At 34.5% G+C, this 20,184-nt stretch overlaps 1 protein-coding gene across 1 annotated transcript; it reads right to left on the reverse strand.

Annotated features, from left to right (window-relative positions):
- Window positions 1-346: 346 nt before the first annotated feature.
- LOC127738695 (uncharacterized) lies at window positions 347-17,024 on the reverse strand. The gene is made up of 2 exons (XM_052250032.1): window positions 16,931-17,024; window positions 347-2,602 (listed from the first exon to the last, which is right to left on the reverse strand). The coding sequence occupies exon 2, from the start codon at window positions 2,599-2,601 to the stop codon at window positions 928-930; it is 1,674 nt and encodes a 557-aa protein (XP_052105992.1). The 5' UTR covers window position 2,602; window positions 16,931-17,024; the 3' UTR covers window positions 347-927.
- Window positions 17,025-20,184: the final 3,160 nt, after the last annotated feature.

Raw genomic sequence — 20,184 nt, forward strand, 5'->3', positions numbered from 1 at the left:
ATTCATTTCAAACTACTTAAATATTTGCAAAGTTAACAACAAGTGCCACATCCAAGTAAAATAAAATGCTTTTGGTTAATGTGGGACTGATGTAAAAACACCAACTGAACATGGAATTTATCATAAATGCATGTTTACTTGATTATAGCTTAGTTCAACATCCTGTCATTTGCGTAAAATTTTACAAAAATCTAAGTCCTTATCATATAAACTCCTTAAATATATGTACAAAAACCGCATAAAATAGCTTAAAAGTATATGTTAGCTGGACAAACCATGTACCCTACATGCATAAATACACAAGAAAGGACAACAGTCTGAAATAAAAAACAAATCGAAATCTTGATAACATACTACCATTTAATAGCATACTTAATGTACAAAGAGTCTGCATAATTATATGAGTTGTAGCCTAAAAATTGTAAGATGAGTTAGTCGGACAAACCGTGTACCCTACACATACGTAATTGCAGAACGAAACGACAAAGTTCACCATCTTGTCAATTGTCGACACTGGCAAATATCCAAATCCTGATAATATGCACGGCTGTAGTTTGGAAAAAGAAGACTAATTGTATTAGTTTAAAATCCAAACAATGGGACTGTTACTATAAAAATAAAGCGCGTACCATAGACAAAAACTTTAAGTCTTTGATGAATGACAACATGCGTCATCACAAAATTATTTTGATATTTAGAACAGATATAAGGAAGGAAATGCTACAATATGAATAAACCGCCTACATGATAAGAAAAAGTTCTAGCTTGAAAACTGAAAGAGTTATTCGCTGGATTTCATGTTTCTAAAATTTATTTCGACCTTTTTTTTTTTCGTCTAACATTTTTTTTGTTTATAGCTAACTATAAGAAATGTTAATATAATTGTTATTTTTCAAATATGACATTCTTTTTTTCTTGTAATCTGTCTCATTTACAATTGAAAACCAGAAGACTTTTATCGAACCCACAGTTTGAAATGTACAGCTTACTATATGTCCTGTTGAAAGCAACACCCATTGGTTTATCAAGTCTATCTGATTTCATTAACAGGATATCATCAACGTCCCAATCTGATGATAGGCGATATAATTCATCAGAGTCGGAACTTGCGACGTAAACATTTCTTTTTGAATCTAATGTCATTCCTATTGCATTTCCTAGTTCACAACTGGAAATTAAAGTTCCATCCAGTTTCATACTATGCACTTTCTTGTTACCGTTATATTCACAGCAGAATAGCACTTCATCTTTAGCGCTTACAAATGGCACGAGTGAAGATATATTACCTGTACCGATTTTAATCGTTTTAAGACATTTCCCTTTCATTTTCTCAATGACATACACATTACCAGAACTGCCACCGACAATTATTGAATCACGAACTACTGCAATACCATACATGGAACTGTCCTCAATAATAACTCGAAGTTGTCTACCAGGCATCAGGCTTACTATATTGACAAACTGAACAATCTTGACATCAGCCAAACTAACAACTGCTTCTTCTGTGTGTGGTATTATAGCTATACCAAATATCCTACTGGAAATAGTGCACGTTTGAACCAGAGTACCGGTCTCCTTGTATGCCATTAAATTATTTTTTAAGTGAACGTCATTACACAGAAGTAATCTATTGTCGTCAGTAACAGCTATACATGTGATTCGACCAGAGGGTATGTTAATTTTCTTTTCAAACTCGAACTTTGTTGGTACATTCCCATGTGTTTGTTGTATTTGTGCTTGTACATGTTTAGGAAGCTGGTATGACACGGAACATGGAGAAGACGTATGCTTAACTAATCCAATGGAATTTATGGCAGATGTCAAATCTACCTTTTCAAAATCTAAGCCATTCATTTCGTGGGACAAAATAAGCTCCTGAAGGTTTGTGGATTGTTTGGTAATTTTCGTCCTTACTGCATTAAGCAGGATAAGCAACTGACTTTCGGAACCGTGTTTGTTAAGAAAATTGATTTGTTCCCATATATCTTCTATATCTTTTTCTGTTGTTTTCGATTCAGACAGATCTGTGGACGCTTTTTCGTCAAGTTTTCTCTCCATAGTATCCACATCAGAGTAAAGTTTCTTTTCCAATTGGTCGAGATGCTTATTGATATCATTTCTGAACTTTGTTATCTTTTGTTGTGTCAATTTTTTGGTCTGTTGGACTCGTTTCTTGTTCTTCTGTCTGTCCTCAACCAGTTCCTTTGCCGATTTCCGTAAAGCATAAATATCCTTACTAATATCATCAAACATGACTGAAGACTTTATCCCTTTTGCCGCGACATCTATTGGTAGAATCTTACCACAAGTACGATGGGTATTAGCCATACATGATCGACACAGTAAGCAATCATGATCTGAACAGAAAAACTCTAAAGGCATATCTTGATGATCGTTGCAGTATTTTTGTAAATTGAATGTACGACCAATTAAAGCAGTCGCATCAACCACATTATGCGAAATAGTAATCTTCAGAGCACTGTGAACAGTAGTACAGTCTGTACATAGCGCATCGTCGCAATCCGTACAAAACTTCATGGCGTTAGAGGATTTATTCAGTCTAGAACATGGGTCACATATCAACACCTTAGATGCCATCCTGAAACGATAGACAAAATAGATACATAAGTTTTTTTATTTATTCGATTAACCAGAAGATGAAATTACTGAAATTTGTTTAGAAGCTTATTTTAAAAAGTGATTCGGATGCATGAAATTTATAATGTGTTGTTTTCATTTTTTACAGCACTGGGTCAAAACCTCTTCTGGTGGACAATCAGTCATCTAGGGTATCATCAGTTCAGTGGTCAGTACTTTGGTACTGACATGATTTATAACAATCCCTTTTAAAACTGTCCGTTTATAATTGTTGAAATTATAAAGAAACTTAGGTTTCAACTCCCTCAGGCAAAGCTTACCTTAGATTGATTTAGCTATTCATATAGATTTTTTTGGTCATATAGCTCTTCAACTGTTTCGGTTCATATACATCCTTTGCTTTCATTTCTTATAATTTATCGATACTACTAGTATACACTTAAAGCACCATGCTAAATAACTCAGTGATATAACTTGAATACACTTTCCACAATAACTGCTGTCCCTAACATGCACAAAACAATGAATATCATAATTTAATAAAAAAAAAACAAGTACAAAAAGAGGGACGAAAGATACCAGAGGGACAGTCAAACTCATAGATCGAAAACAAACTGACAACGTCATGGCCAAAAATAAAAAGACAAACAGACAAATAATAGTACAGATGACACAACATAGAAAACTAAAGACTAAGCACCACGAACCCCACCAAAAACTGGGGGTGATCTCAGGTGCTCCGGAAGGGTAAGCAGATCCTGCTCCACATGTGGCACCCGTCGTGTTGCTTATGTTATTACAAATCCGGTAAATAGTCTAATTCGGTAAATCACATTCGTGAAAAGGGAAGGGTATTGTAGTTACGACATAAGGAACATATCCGATATCATCTGTGAAACGGTTATTCCATAACGGTCAACCAACTCGTGATGGCGTCCGTAAAATTTACGAAGGGATGACTTCAACTTCACCATTTGAAACTCTTGGTTTAATAGCTTCCTTGTGAGCAGCAATCCTCTATCAAGGAAATCATGATAGGAAACACAAGCCCGGGAATATCGTATCAATTGGGAGATATATATTCCGTATGCAGGCGCTGCTGGAATGTTGCTACATAGAAATGGAAAGTTCACAATTGGGAAGCTGAAATCATCTCTTTTGTCGTAAAGTTTTGTTTTCAACCGACCCTCATTGTCAATTTCTACATGTAAGTCAAGATATGAGGCAGACTTAACTGTATCTGTAGTATCCTTTATCTCTAGTTCGATGGGATAGATTCGTTCAACATAGTCACCAAATTTTGTATTATTTAGTGAGAGAACATCATCTATATAGCGGAACGTAGAGTTAAAGGATATTGCTAACTTCTTATCTCTCTTCTTATGAAGCTCCTGTATGAAGTCAGCCTCATAATAATAAAGAAACAAGTCGACAAGAAGAGGGGCACAATTGGTTCCCATTGGAATTCCGACAGTCTGTTGAAAAACACGTCCTCCAAACGTAACAAATATGTTGTCAATCAAGAAATCAAGCATCTTGATAATGTCAGTTTCAGAGAATTTTTTGTTTGAATCAGAGTGATTCTTTACAAAGTAGGATTTATCCCTCCCCAAGACAAGATACTTGTATCTACGTTCGCCATTCTTTTTAATGAAACAAAGTAATACCAACTCTTTCAATTTGTCTTTTAGTTTGGAATGGGGAATACTTGTGTAAAGTGTAGAAAAGTCAAATGTTTTAATACTATTGCAAGATGAGAGAGTCTTAGATTGTATGTACTCTAAAAGATCTTTGGAATTTTTTAGTATCCACATCTGATTCACGCCACCTCTAGAATAGGCAGTTTCACAATAACTTTGGAGCCCGGCTTTGATTGCTGATAAAATAGATGTTAATCATTTAGAAAGAGGTTTCGTGGAGCACTTGGAAGACCCAGCAATATACCGTTGTTTGTAAGGACACTTATGAAGTTTAGGTATCCAATACAGTGATGGAAGATCCAGTTCTTCGTCTTTGGTTGAAATTCCAAAGGAACATAGAACAGACCTATGATTATCTAGGATTTCCTCCTTGGTAAGTGTCGTGAGGGTGTATGTTGAGTTTCCAAGTGAATTGTCAATACCTAATTCATTTATCAAGCAGTTTATGTAATGATATTTACACACAAAAACGATGTTGTTTGGGGCTTTATCTGCGGGGACAACAACATATTTGTCATGGAGGTAGGACAAGTGTTTTGCAACATTTGGGTCTTTAAAAATTGATGTAGCGTGAGTATTGATATGCCCATTTAGTTTCTTAATTCGGATTTGTATCAACGACCTCACAGCCTTAATCCATTCGGAAAGAGTATCTTCGTCTTCTTTCTCGCGTTTAGCCCATTGCCTGGCATAATCCTCGACTGAATCCATCAGTATTTTGAAGTTGTATTTCCAATTGATGGATTTAGGCTCACGATATTTCGGACCTTTGGATAACAAATTTCGCAGTATATTCCAAGTTTCATTGTATGGAAGCTTTTTTTTTTCGGTAAAAAAATCCGGGTCATGAAAAAAATTCGTAACTCTATTATATAAAAATGCAAAATAATGAATATTTATTCCAAAGAATAAGATATGTTTATGACTGGCCATTCAATGGAATACTTTTAACTTAAATCGTTCGTGGACACGATTGACTGTGGATTGACTTGTAGTTACCTAGTTTATCCTGCCTCAAATCATGCATGAAGAAGATGTGGAATACTTCGATTGTTGAACAAAAATAATATGTATGTATCTTATTAAAAATAAGGTGTTTTACTTGGACTGTATAGAAGAAAAAATGGGATACTTACTTTATATATATTTCCCTATATAGCATTTGTAAATTTCTTTACGAATTTATCCCTATGACTCTTAATCGCCTCGGTATTCATGGTGTATATATTGTGCTGTTCAATAAGATGGTGCCGGGACTGGACGGTATAATACTTGCTCTAACAACAACATTGATTTTTATCCGTCTTTTTGCAATCACATCGCAACCAGTGGTTTTAACTAATAGATATAATACTGAAGATCTTGGTTTCTATTCCGAAACTATCACAAACTTGTCCTTTTATGATTTTGGACTAGATCTTTTGCACCCTAGAGGAGTCCCCGAGAAGACCCGCTATTTTCAAAAATTGAAAACAAAAGGAACACTTTTTAACACCAGTTCCCAGTATCATTCATCACTTGTAAGACTTTTATTGTTGTCTGGAGATGTGTCTAGAAATCCAGGACCAGTAAAAAATCCATGCGGAAAATGCCTGTTGTAATGGTGCAATAATTAGATATACCTTTCCTAATAGCAGTTACAGTTTTCGTATACAATACGATGTAATGGCAGCAATCTCAGGACTGGAATCCAACACAACGGGATCAGCTGAGCTCCGGAAATAACCTGCCCGGTTGCGCAGTAAATAACTGGTTAAGTCCAGGTATCAAATCCGGTTATGATATCATCTTTCCGGACCTTTACTACATTCCTCCCTGTCTTATGAAAATGTCAACCATCCATGCTAACAATTATAACAATATAATAATAAAATCCGTCACCGAACAGAAAAGAACTAGACAAAGTTTATAACTATCAATTAATCAGGAATCAAGTTAAAAACATATATACAAAACTCCTCTTCTAGCGTTTAATCTATGTTGTAAAGTTGTCTTGCATTTCTAGTTGTCACCCTAGCTATGTCTTCAGAGGGAACATCGAACATAGATGCAAGCTTCCAAATGATATCCTTTAATAGTTCTGGAGATGCCTCAGGATATCCTTGAGGGTGGAGATAAGGGGAATCAGTCTCCAAAACTAAATCTTCTAGGTCCAATTCACAAACAGTTGATCTGTAAGATGGGTATTTGTTATCCATAAGAAGGAATGAAGAGATGCCAAATTTACCGTTTGGAAACATAGTTTTGCATTGCCGGTATTCCTCCATGTCACCATTAAAACAATGCCAATGAATTGGATGGTCTTCCTCTAGGAAATTAGATAATGAATCTCTGCACATGTTTTTTAGCTTCTTATCCCATCTGCAATGTATAACTACAGGTAGCTGTTGCCTTTTTGCTACTCTCAACTGTTCTTCGAATACATGGACCTGTTTTTTTCAGTTCTTTGTTGTTTGGATTATCGGAGGAGTCTAACCCACACTCCCCAACTGCCACCATTCTATTCACACAGATAAGCATTTCTAAATCTGTAATCCACGACTTCAGGACACTCATCTCCTCCCCTTTTACTATCCGTGGATGTATTCCAGCAGTCGTCCTTATTCGTCTATCCTTCATGATTTCTTCCATCTCTTCTCTTGCTGGCCAACGTCTTGGAAATGCATAGTTTGCTACCAGGTGTCTTATTTGGTATACTGACTCACCATCATTCTACTTATAGATCGGTAAGCCAGAAAATCTGGCTTGTTGTTTAATCTTGTCCAAATGGAAATGAGAATCAGTAACCATAATAACCTGTTGAATGCTACATTGATAAAGGGATACTTTGTTTTCATATGTAATGAGGTTTTCTACATATTCAGTTCCTTTTAATAATAAGGCCAAAATTTTCCAATGTACCAAAGAATATATTGCAGATGGAGGAAATACAGCATGAATGACCTCTACATCAAATCTGTTTTTTTTATTGTAGAATTTCAATAACGATATGTCTGTCCAATGAAAGACAGCTGACTGGCATTGTTTAAAAACAGCCTCCGTTCGTACATAATCTACCAGATGGTCAAGCGTTTTCTTGTCATAGCGCTGACAGAGTTCCAAAAGGAGACCATTCATTAATTCTGTCCATACTGATTGTTGTTCTTCCTTGAATGTATTTTCAGCAATATTACAGTTGTGAAGCTCAAGGCAATGATTTTCTAACATTTTGCTCTGACCAAATTGCTTATGACAAGTCCAACATGCAGTTAGTGGATAAGTGTACCAGGGCAAATGTTGGTGAAATACATGCCTTCTTACATTAGTAAAACGACCTGGACATACCGGACAGAGTCTTGCCTTGCTTAGGTTCCTACTACTGCCTTTAATTCTTGTATCTTTCTCCAATCTTTCAGGAATTTCCCCATCAAATGGACCATAATCAAGTTCATCATCCATACTTAAAATAAATTAACAAACATGTAAATATATATACATAATAATCCTATTTACACTATTTCAAATATCTATTGTACATAATCGTGCAAGTAGGACGGCATTTGTCTTTTCCGCCTACCAGTTTGTCCACGTCTGGACCCATTATCTAATGTACATGTATCACGATTTTTATCATCATGGTTGGGTAACGGCGAGTTTTGACTCAAGTCATAAACAAATGTCGCATCTAAATGCCGAGGGACGTCAACTATCGAGTGAAGATCTTTAAGAATTATACGTTCATTTTTTGAATCGATTGTCAGAGAATCTGACACAAAGAAGGGATCATCATTATTACAACCGTCAGTCAGAGATTCTGACAAGGAGTGCCAATCATTTTGATTATTTTGATTCTCATCACTAAATAATATATCAAGATATAAATCTTCCAGATCCATATTGGTGTTTTTCTCCAATTTATTCTCGACCCTTCCAAGAATATCATTTTTAAGTCTCTGTAACCATAGAGGTATTTCTCTGTCAATGCAGAGTTTGAGTCTATCATGATGCACGACTTCCTCTCTTTTCCTGTCTTTAATCTTTAGCAATACTGGAGACTTAACTTCAATAACCACATATGGACCTTTCCAAGGAGCTTTTAATTTCGGAGATATCCCTACTTTCCTGGCTGTATCTAATTTTAATACAATATCTCCTACGCAATATTTTTTGAAGTTAAGATTTAAATCGTAATCTTGTTTTTGACGTTTCTGTGCGGATTTAAGATTTTCCCTGGCGATATTATGAGCGTCCTCTAAAGAATTTCTTAAATTTTGAACATACTTACAAATATCTTGATCCGGAAAACGTTCTTTAATTTGTCCTAAGACCAGATCAATAGGCTGATTTACCTCTCGTCCGAAAACCATGAAATTTGGTGTAAAACCAGTTTGTCGATTCTCTGTTGCTCTGATAGCACCTGCTAACTGTTGTAGGTGTATATCCCATCTGTTTTGAGTCTTCTTCAAGAAACAACGGATTATTTGAGTGATAATTCTGTTATATCTCTCTACTTGACCATTGGAAGCAGGATGATATGCCGATGTTCTTGTCTTGGAAACTTCAAGAAGATCACATAGTTGTCTGATTACTCTCCCATCTACATTTTTGCCTTGATCTGTATGCAACTGCATGGGACAACCGAATCTGGATATAGTGCTATCCATTAAAGCTTTGGCTACCATTTCAGCATTCTGATTTGGCAAGGGACAACATTCCAACCACTTGGTAAATTGATCTATGATAACTAGAACATACTTATTATTTTGTTTAGTGACTGGCAACGGTCCAAGGATATCCAAATGAATGCGTTCAAAAGGAACGCCCGAGTGGTACCTACCCAATTCTGCTTTGGCTCTCTTCAGAGGTTTTTTATATCTATTGCATACCTGGCATGTTGAAACATAGAGTTTACAGTCCATTGTCATTCCATACCAATAAACTGTTTGTCTTAATTTTGCTAAGGTTTTATCTTGTCCTAAATGTCCTGCTGATCGTAAATCATGACAGAGATGAAGCATTTCCTGTCTTAGTTTCCTTTGTGTTATAAACAATAGTCTTGGTGTAACAGCATCGTCCCAAAAATAGTAAAGTATACCGTTTCTGAATTCAAGTTGAGATTTTGACTGCCACAAATGTCTAACACATGGACTACTCATCTGTAGATCTTGTTTTGAAGGAGAGAAATCGGTAGATAACCAGGCAATAAGGGTACTCAGATCTATGTCATTCTTTTGCGCGTCTCTCAATTCAGTTTCAGTATAAGGCTGTAACATCTTCTGTTTTGAGTATGTGACATCTGTAATACTTACAGAACGAACTGTTAGTGGTTTAACAAAGTCTACTTCTTCTTCAAATGTGGACCACTGATTTCGGGCTCTTGTACAGTATTTACACCCTCCGCATGGAAGATTATTAAGTGGAATACTTGGCAAGTACGAGTTGCATTCATTAAGTGTATCTGGGATTCGTGAAAGTGCGTCTGCGTTTGTATGTTTTTTACCTGGTCTATGTTGAACTATCATGTTGTATTGTGATAATTCCTCAATCCACCGAGCAAGTTGACCTTCGATATTCCTGAATTTAATAGCCAAGTAAGGCTATTCTGATCTGTACGGACAACAAACTGATTACCTAGAAGATAATGCCTATACTGCCTTGTGAAAGTGACAATAGCTAATAACTCCTTTCGAGTTGTGCAGTACTTTTTTTGAGCTGGTGTCAGAACCTTACTTGAAAAGCTTATTATTCTCTCTTTTCCCTCTTGTAGTTGGCTAAGTTCAGCACCAATGGTCTTGTCGGAGGCATCAGTGTCGAGAATGAAGGTAGCTTCTGGATCGGGATAGGCTAAAACTGAAGAATGTATCAACGCCATTTTTAATTGTTCAAAAGCATTTTCTTGTTCTTCAGTCCATAAAAACTCTGATTTTTCTCCTGTTAATCGATGCAAAGACACAGCAATTTCAGCATAATTCTTTATGTGCTCTCTGTGGTAGTTTGTAAACCCGAGAAAAGATTCAAGCTCTTTCTTTTTCTTTGGTCTTGGCCAACTTTTTTTCAGTCTGCATATTCTCTGGATTTACCGAAATACCATCTTTGTTTACAATTTTTCCTAAAAACTTGACTTCTTTTTGAAATAGGAAGCATTTTGACGGTTTAAGTTTTAAATTGTAGCATTGAAATCTTTTTAAGATGTTTACAAGCTTAATCAAATGATCGTCAAAGCTGTGACCTAGAACGATGACATCATCCAGATATGAAAGGCATTCTTTCCATGTAAGACCTTTCAAAACCAACTGAATGACTCGGCTGAAAGTTGCTGGCGAGTTGCATAGTCCAAAAGGCAGTCGGACATGTTCGAAAAGTCCATGTTTCGTTACGAAAGCTGTTTTATGTCGGTCTTTCTCATCGATCTCTATTTGCCAGTATCCCGCAGCCATATCTAAAGTACTCATATAGGTACTCCCTCTCAATGTATCCATGCAAGACTCAATCTTTGGCAAAGGAAAAACGTCCTTAGTCGTTACTTTATTTAACGGTCGAAAATCAATACAGTATCGCAGACTGCCATCTTTCTTTCTTACTAGAACAGGACAGGAACACCAATCTGAAATAGAAGGCTTAATAACCCCCTTATCCAGCATTTGACTAAGATGTTTTTCTTCTTCATTTTCAAATTTTAGTGGAGTTCTACGCATTTGTTGTTTAATTGCTGCTGCTTCTCCTGTGTGTATTTGATGTTTAATGTCTCCATTAAACAATCCTAGATCCATGTCTCCTTTAGCAAAAATATTTTGAAATTCAATAAGTACTTCCGCAATCTTTATGCTACGATCTATGTCAAAATCTTTTACTGTTCGAGCATACAAATCTTGCAGGTGTTCTGGAATCTCAGAATTGAGTTCCTTCAATTTGCTAACTTTATTTACAGAATTTTCATCATTTTGTAAAGTACGAATGCCCGTTTTCGATTTTAAAGTACATAATTCATTTTCTTTAGTGAAACTTTGATCATCCGGAATACTTTGTACATTATATTTTGTGGACGGACTGACAGAGAATCTGTAACCTAGGGGCGGACTGACAGAAAATCTGTCACCTAGGGGCGGACTGACAGAAAATCTGTCACCTAACTTTTATAATGTCTCGAAATTACAAGATGGCGAATTGACATAAAATCTGTCACTAATGTTTTTTGATGTTTTGTACCTATACGGATTTTCGACATTGACAGAAACTCTGTCACTATGTACTTTGGAATCCTCAGCCAAATCATCATGATCAGTTACAATATTGTATATCTCCATACCAATATCAAAATTATGACCTCCTTTCAATGTAATAAAAGTGTCTGTGTCATTTCGAAATACAGCTTTCACTGTTTCATCTTTAGGAATTAAAGCGTTGGGGGACAATAGACCTTTCAAATTAGTTTTCGGTTGAATGATTATGTCATCTGTTGGAGTGTGATCAATTTCTATATCAACTATTTTTAAGCTATGAGGTGGAACAACTGTTGTTTTCTTTATACTAATTCTGTATAAATTTATTTCTTCTCCCTCGTTCCCAACCAGACAGACAGCTGGTATTGCCTCATTGTTTATGCGGACTGTGTAGTTTGCCATATCAATAACTGCACCAAATTTCTCCAAGAAATCAATACCCAGAATGATATTATCATTTATGTTAGCAGTTACAAACCTCCATTTTGATTTTAACTTTCCTATTTCGATAGGTATCTCGTCTGTATATCTAGCATCAATCTTAGAGTTCTTTCCGGCTCCTCGTAAAACTAAATGTTCATTTAGTTTAATTGTTGACTGCAAAAGTGGTAAAATTGAAGTACTCAAAACAGATATTTGAGCAGCACTATCTACTACAGCCTTAAATGTTTTCCCTAAAACTTTCATCTCAATGAACAAGGTTTTAGATTTTTTGTTTTTATCGTATGAAAAAATTTCTTGAATCGAAAACTTCTGTTCTTGGTCAGACATTTCTGTTGGTGGTTGGCCTGTATCATCTGAAAAGGTCAAGGATTGGCCTACATCCTTGGCCCTGAGTCGTTTAAAGCTTTTGGTGATGGAGATCTATTACGATAAGGAGAACTGTTTCTTGGTTTTTTGCAATTCCTACTAAAATGACCTTCCTCTCCGCAATTGTAGCAATTACCTCTTGCAGGGCTATTGTATCTTCTTTGTGGCGAAAAAGCTCGATCTGATCTCTTTGGTGACCTTGACCTCATATTCTGGCTAACTATGCTTAATACTTTTTTCACCATAATCTTTGTTTCTAATAAATCTACTTCTGTCTTCTGTAATCTTTTCTCGAAAATATTCATCTTATTTGCTCCTTCTTCAGACTTCATGAGTGCACGTACTGATGTTTCCTGTATATCTTCATTTTCATCATTTTGTTCCATAAAAGAAACCCTTTTAATTTCTGTTCTTCTTGTACTCATTATAACTTTTTGATTTGCTACTGCACTTCGTACATGTTGTACCGCTTGATCTAGAGAATCTGGATTTTTGTCCATAGCAGTCAAAGCTGCACGCTTATCTACAAAACCTTTAAGAAAAGCATCTGTTGCCAAAGTCTGTACAAACCTATCTGGTGTGTCTGGATAGCCATCTGTAGCCAGCTCTTGTGCTCTTTCTGCAAATTCCTCCAAAGACTCTTCTTGGTCTTGTTTTAAATCCTGCAACAGTCTTCTCACAATGTGTGGTGGTTCCTTTCTGCCAAAACGCTCTTCCATCTTTTTACATAAGCTTTCATAATTAGTTTGTACTAACTTCGGTCTCGAGCTATAAAATTTTAAGGCTTTATCTCGCAAACATTCTATCAATTTGTATAGTCTTTGCTCACTTTGCCACTTATATCTATCAGCTATAGTGCTAAATTGTAAATAATAAGGACGCCAGTCATTTTTGCCATCATATGTTGACATCTTTGGTGCTGTGGGACCAACATAATCTGAGTTTTTATGATCATTAGCATTATATTTCCCTTTCAATAATTGAACCGGACCACTCTTTTCCTCTTTATCTGCTATGACTTTTTCTACTTTAATCAAAGTTTCTTTTTGTTGTAGTTGAGCCTGAATTTTTTTTGAATATTCATGTATATCTTTTATTTCTTCATTTTGTGATTTAATCATTTCCTTCATTTGCTCAATTTGTTCTTCTTTCTGTTTTGTGTAGACGTCTCTTTGTTGTTCAAAAATAAGCCTTTGTTCTTCTAGATGTGCTTTACTCTGTTCAGAAATTTTCTCTATTTTTGTTTGTAATGTCTCTGCCATATCATCTCTTGACTTTTCTACCGACAATATTTTATGACGTAGTGACTCAATAGTATTTTGCAAGATCTCTTGACCTTCATCTGCATCTTCTGGGTCTTCTAAACAAACCAAATAAAAATGCCACTTACAGAAAATGTCACAAATTCTGAACAGTTAAACCAGGCATACAATGAATTTGAAGATACATTCACAAATATTCTAAACAAACATGCACCGATCAAAACAAGACAACCAAGAAAACAACAATTACCGTGCATGAATAGTGAACTTAGAAAAGCTGTATATCGCAAACACATGCTGTACACACAATTTACAAAGCATAAAGATTCAAAAACATGGGAAAAATATAGAAAACAGCAAAAACAAAAACAAAACTTAAAAAAGTATCCATGAAAAATTATTTTTTAGAACGTTGTTCAGGTGGGGCAAAAAACAGTAACTTTTGGACAACTTTAAAGCCGTTTTCCTCAAAAAAATGTCACTCAGGGGAACAAAACATTGTTTTATGTGAAAACAGCAAAATCATAAACAACACCAAAGATGTTTCAGAACACTTTAACACATTTTTTTCGACAGTTGCAGACAAGATTGGTAGTGAGGTGAGATGATATACGACCCACCAACTCATGCCAGTATCTTGCAAATAAAAGATCAAAACTGCACTAACACAAAATTTGATTTTCAGAAAACAACAACAGAAAAAGTAGCAAAAATTATTTACAAAATTAACATTAAAAAAGCTAATGGAGTAGATGGCAAACCAGCAAAAGTAGTGAAACATTGTAAACCAATAATTGTGCCACAGTAAACAACACTTATAAATCTATCTGTAGAAACTGGAGTATTTCCTGATAGACTCAAGCAGGCTCAAGTAACACCACTGCACAAGAAAAAAAACCAACTTGACAAAGCCAATTATAGGCCTGTCAGCGTTCTACCAATTTTTTCTAATATTTATGAAAAGGTTTTTGAAACTCAACTTGGTGATTTTTTTGAAATTATTTTTCATCCCTATCTGTGTGCTTTTAGACGTGGCCATGGATGTCAGACCACACTGTTACGACTGCTAGAAGATTGCCGTACAGCATTAGACAAAAACCAGTATATAGCTGCTGTTTTAATGGACCTTTCAAAGGCTTTTGATTGCCTACCACATGAAATCCTGCTTGATAAATTATCAGCACATGGTGTCTCTGTTCATTCTATTTCACTACTAAAATCTTATCTGACAAACAGGAAACAACAAATTAAAATAAATAGTATTCTTAGCAGTTGGGCTGACATTCATAAGGGGGTTCCCCAGGGTTCTATCCTGGGCCCCCTACTATTCAATGTTTTTATCAATGATATATTCTTATTTATAAAAAATGGAACTCTGTATAATTATGCAGATGACAATACTTTTTCATACTGTAATCCTGATTATGATGTTTTTCCGACAAGCAATAAAAGCAAACAATGGGCAGCATAAAAATAAGTAGTAGAGTAAATTATTTTCTTACGTTCTGTTTACTTGTTACACAAAATGTGCAAGGTTGATGAAAATAACATGCAAGTATTTTTTACAATGTTTAAAATATATAAATTAGACGTACATCCTCGTGGGAGATGGGATACCACTTTTTGTATACGTTGCACATGATTGTGAAGATACCTTTAGGTAAACAAACCTAGAGGTAGGGTCAATTTCCTCAGAGTTTGTTTCACTCGCAGGGACGAAATTAGGGAGTTGTTTACAAAACCTATTGTAAATTGAATATTCCAGATCTTTTTATTATACTGGTATTTCCATAAGTCAAAATATATTTGAGCACAATAAGTTGCAGTGGAAGTTTACCTGGTTATTTGCATCGAAAAAATGTGGGGGTGGGTTTTTTTTTATCTGAAAGACAATACATAAATTCAATACCAATATAATTTTGCTTATATATTTTTGGTTGCGTATAATTTTGTCATGTGTTCGAAAATGCACAAAAATGTTGATAAAAATCTAAACTACAGATATGAATCTCTGATACTAGTACTGACGATTTTTGTATATATTAAAGTACATGCATTGTAGTACATGAGTATTTACAACTTTTGTGGAAAGATTCAAAAATGGAGTAAAACATCGATGTGCATTTCATTCGTTCCAATTGGAAGAATTACTCATATTTCATTTGTGGCAACAGAAGTCCTTTAGTTGCGCTAAAATTAACTATTTCATTTGCGCCATTCAAATTTAATAAGTAATTTGTAACCGGTAACTTTTAATGTAAAACTTGTTTTATGGAGTGAAAGAGTTATATACTGTTCTGTGTGTTTTTTACGCGTAGATAAATGTTTAATTTTGAGGTATTTTAGATGAGATGAGGTTAATCTCGTACGTCATACCATGGAAGTAATATTTAATTTACTTCCATGGTCATACATAAACAAACAAGGAGAAAAAAATCTGTAGATACACCCATGAGGGCGTTAGATCACTTGGCAATGGGTGTATCTTATTTACACCAAGTTATTATGGATAATGCAAATGATAAATTTCAATAATTTGGGATGTGGATTTTCATTAATTTTACCTTATATGGAGGAAAAACATGATAGTGCAGGATACCCAATTACATTAAATGGCATTTCGGTGTTAATTTGAATGGTTATGCAGGTTTTAGAAGTCATCATTAAAACGAATCTCAAGACCGTTATATTTGTTTTATAAGCATATAATTTATAATTAAAAACAACATATCTAAAAACAAAACTGTTTATTATGTACGATTCTCTCCCTAGCCCCACTCTAAATTAATGTTTCGTATTTTTTTTCAATTTTGTAGAAAAATTGGTCATTAATATTTTGTTTTATTATTTCGATTGCTTTACAAGTCCAAGTAGGCGTAGCAATACTAATAACAAGTTCTGAGGTCGAATTTAATGCACTGGTGTAGGCTCCTCCCATTATTTGATTTCCTATTACAAGCAATAAACAAGTGTATAGTATAGTTGAATAACATTAAAATCACCCTTTTAAATTATGAAGCTTTATACAACAGCAGTTATTTTCATCTACGATCAAAGGAAAACATATCATTCCTATCACAATACAATTAAATACAATATTCCATTTTTACTTTATTTTGACACTTTCTGTAGCAACAAAAATATGCAACACTCACCGACAGAAAGTCTTTTTTTTCTAACTCTTATCAAATAATGTCGAATTTATTTTTCATTACATCAGTTAGTGAAAGAGGAAGGAAATTGCTTACTTCTTACTTGGTACATGTCAAAAGAATTCACCTCAAAAATTAGCACAAAACACAGTTAAATCTTTTGAGGGGCCTGTTTTCTTTGGTATGGTAAATTTTAGCAAACTTACCTTCTATGTATATTAAGATTTTCTGCAAAGATACTTTGGGCTGTAGATATATAAACTGTTGTCTACCTGGTTGAAATGCACGGATATATTTAGAAAGGTATAACGGAAGTATTGATGACGGGACAAGTTATCTCCCTTCCAAAGTTTAACTTATTTATAAAATGCTATATATTATCATTTACTATGTGTCACTGAATTGGTTTCATTCATATTTCTACTGACCGGTGCAAGAACACATAAATAATCAGAAAAAAAATATATATTAATTATGCATGATTGCGGATATTAATGACCCATCAATCTGAATCTGTAGCGATAATAACCATTAATTAGTTAAGGTTCATCAGCAGTGTATACAAAGCTCGATACAAAGTGCAGATCCAGATAGTTCATTTTAGTACTACTGCAGCAGAGTAAATGATGTTTACGTTTTTTATACAAAATAATTGAATTGAATGTATGTTTTAACACTAAAGTACAAATATTTGCTATTAAAGCAACATGACCTCGAATATCAGATGAAATTGACAAATACGGCCGGTTTTTTCAACTAGATTTATTTTAAGTACAGACACCCCTGTGCGCCTGGAAAAGTTTTAAGGCATGGCAGGAACTGAATACATAAATTTTAAATGCATTTTATGTTTCAGAAAATTAGATAAATTTCCTAATTTTGATATTTCATTTCTTCCGTTCCCACAGAAGGTTCCAAAAAAAGTTTGGAAAATGTTTAAGATGTTCCGCGATGTAATAATTGAAGTGTGGAGTATTGATTAATATGAACAACGATAGAGGAACAATAGATATCTGAACAACAATAGGTGAAACGAGTGGACCATATCAAATGAAATTAAGGTGTTTGAATCGATTTACGAGATTAGACCTAAATACTCGCCAAAATTGTATTGTTCTTGGCCAAACACTATTACGTTACAGTATTTATTTCAATTAACGTGTGTTTTACTTTTCAAGAAATTGTATAATTACATAAAATCTGCATAGTCTATCAGATCACATATTATTATTTAATGTTGTGTGTTTTCTTATTATGAATTTTATGTATTGTCCACTGCTGTGTATCATTTATCATGTTGTAAATATGTTTTCGGTGCTATAGCATATTAAGTGCTTTCTGCAATAAAGTATTCATTTAATTATTCATTCGCTCATTTAAAATTATCGTATGATAAAATCTAATAATATGAACGATGCATATGTATTTTGTAGTAATGAAATGAACAATTTCAATAAGAATAGTTGCTAATAAAGTAGATTTTCTTTATAAATGAATAAATTGTCTGTCTTCAAACTTTTTTTATGTAAGGATATATATATTTATCAAACTCAGCTTAGATATCAGAATTAAAATTGTGTATGCCTGACGCGAGTTTCATCTTCAAAATACTAATCAGTGACGCTCGAAAAGAATTTTAAAAGACCAGATAAAGTAAGAAGTTGAAGAGCATTGAGGACACCATATTTCGAAAGGATTTGCCAAATGAAGCTAAGGTATTCTATTCCTGGTTAGAAAAGCCTTAGTATTTCATATTATATTAGTAGTCGTTAAAAAGAGAGGCGAAAGATACCAAAGGGACATTCAAACTCATAAGTCGAAAATAAACTGACAACGCCATGGCTAAAAAAAGAAAAGGACAAACAGATAAACAACAGTACACAAAACACAACATAGAAGACCAAAGACTGAGCAACACGAACCCCACCAGAAACTGGGGGTGATCTCAGGTGCTCCAGGCTTTTGTCGTCAAGGTTTATTTCCAACCGACCCTCATTGTCAATTTCTAGATGTTATTCAAGATATGATAACATAAACGGTACCAATTTTTCTGCACCAGATGCGCATTTCGACAATCAATGTCTCTTCAGTGATGCTCGAGGTCAAAATATTTGAAAATTCAAAGCTTATTAAAAAGATGAAGAGCTATAAACCAAAAAGGTCTAAAAAAGGAAAGCCAAAGCAGGGCAAGGAATCAGAGCTTTGCATGAGGGAGATACATTTCTTAATTTTAAATAATTTCAAAAAATTTGTAACAGGAAATTTCAATAACACAAAATCCGTAATTTCTAAGTTAGACTTAACTCTATCTGTTGTATCCTTATCTCAAGTTAGATGGGAGAGATGCGTTCAACATAGTAACCAAATTTTGAATTATTTAGTGAGAGAACATCATCGATATAGCGGAAAGTTGAAATTAAATGATACTGTTAACTTTTTTCTTTCTTCTTAAGAGGTTTCTGTATGAAGTCAGCCTCGTGTGAATAAAGGAACAAGTCGACAAGAAGAAGAGCACAGTTGGTTCACATGGGAATGCCGATTGTTTGTTGAAAAACACGTCCTTCAAACGTAATAAATATGTCAACCAAGGAATCAAGCATCTTGATATCAGTTTCAGAGTATTTTATAATCAGAGTGATTTCCTACAAAGTACGATTTATCCCTCCCTAAGACAAGATACATGTATCTACGTTTGACCATTCTTTTTTGTGTAACAAAGCAGGACCATCTCTTTCAATTTGTCTTTTAGTTTGGAATGGGGAATACTTGTGTAAAGTGTAGAGAAGTCAAATGTTTAAATACTATTGCAAGATGAAAGAGTCTTAGATTGTATGTACTCTAACTAAAAGATCTTTGGAATTTTTTGAAGTCATGGTTCAGAACAAACATGTGCAATATTAGCTCTTCTGAACTTTCCACCGATATAAATCAGTGTACAGATAAAAAATTTGAAAACTTCCTCATTTTTTTACAGTACCTGGTAATCCTGACAACACTGACTAAAGAGTGAATTCTGGACAGTCATAGGTTTGTTTTCTGTTCTTTTTGGGAATTTATATTTTTTTATTACTGCATTACTAACGTTTGCCCATCACATCCTTTTAATCATATTGATATAAGTGAGTTTGTCAAATACTCCATAAATCTTTTTTCAAAAATATTAACATCTATTCTATCCACAAAGTCCTGATTTTTGTTTAAAATGCCTCTCTAGGGCCGTGTGAATCAAATGTAGAGTTCAAACAATCAACGTTCCTCCAATCATACAGTAATATAAACATGTTTGGCGTTTGTACTCTTCCCACAAATATTCATAATTCTAAAGTTAAAGTCGGATTGAGAGAGTTAGTATAACTTGGATTCTTTAAAAAGAATAGCCAACGTGGAAACAAATATCTTGTGCTAGAAAGGGACAAATCCATCTTTGTAGAAAAGACATTACATTTGTGCGTAAAACATA

The sequence above is a fragment of the Mytilus californianus genome, unplaced genomic scaffold (genome assembly GCF_021869535.1).
Source record: "Mytilus californianus isolate M0D057914Y unplaced genomic scaffold, xbMytCali1.0.p SCAF_4, whole genome shotgun sequence".
In the NCBI taxonomy this organism is placed as follows: Eukaryota; Metazoa; Mollusca; class Bivalvia; order Mytilida; family Mytilidae; genus Mytilus; species Mytilus californianus.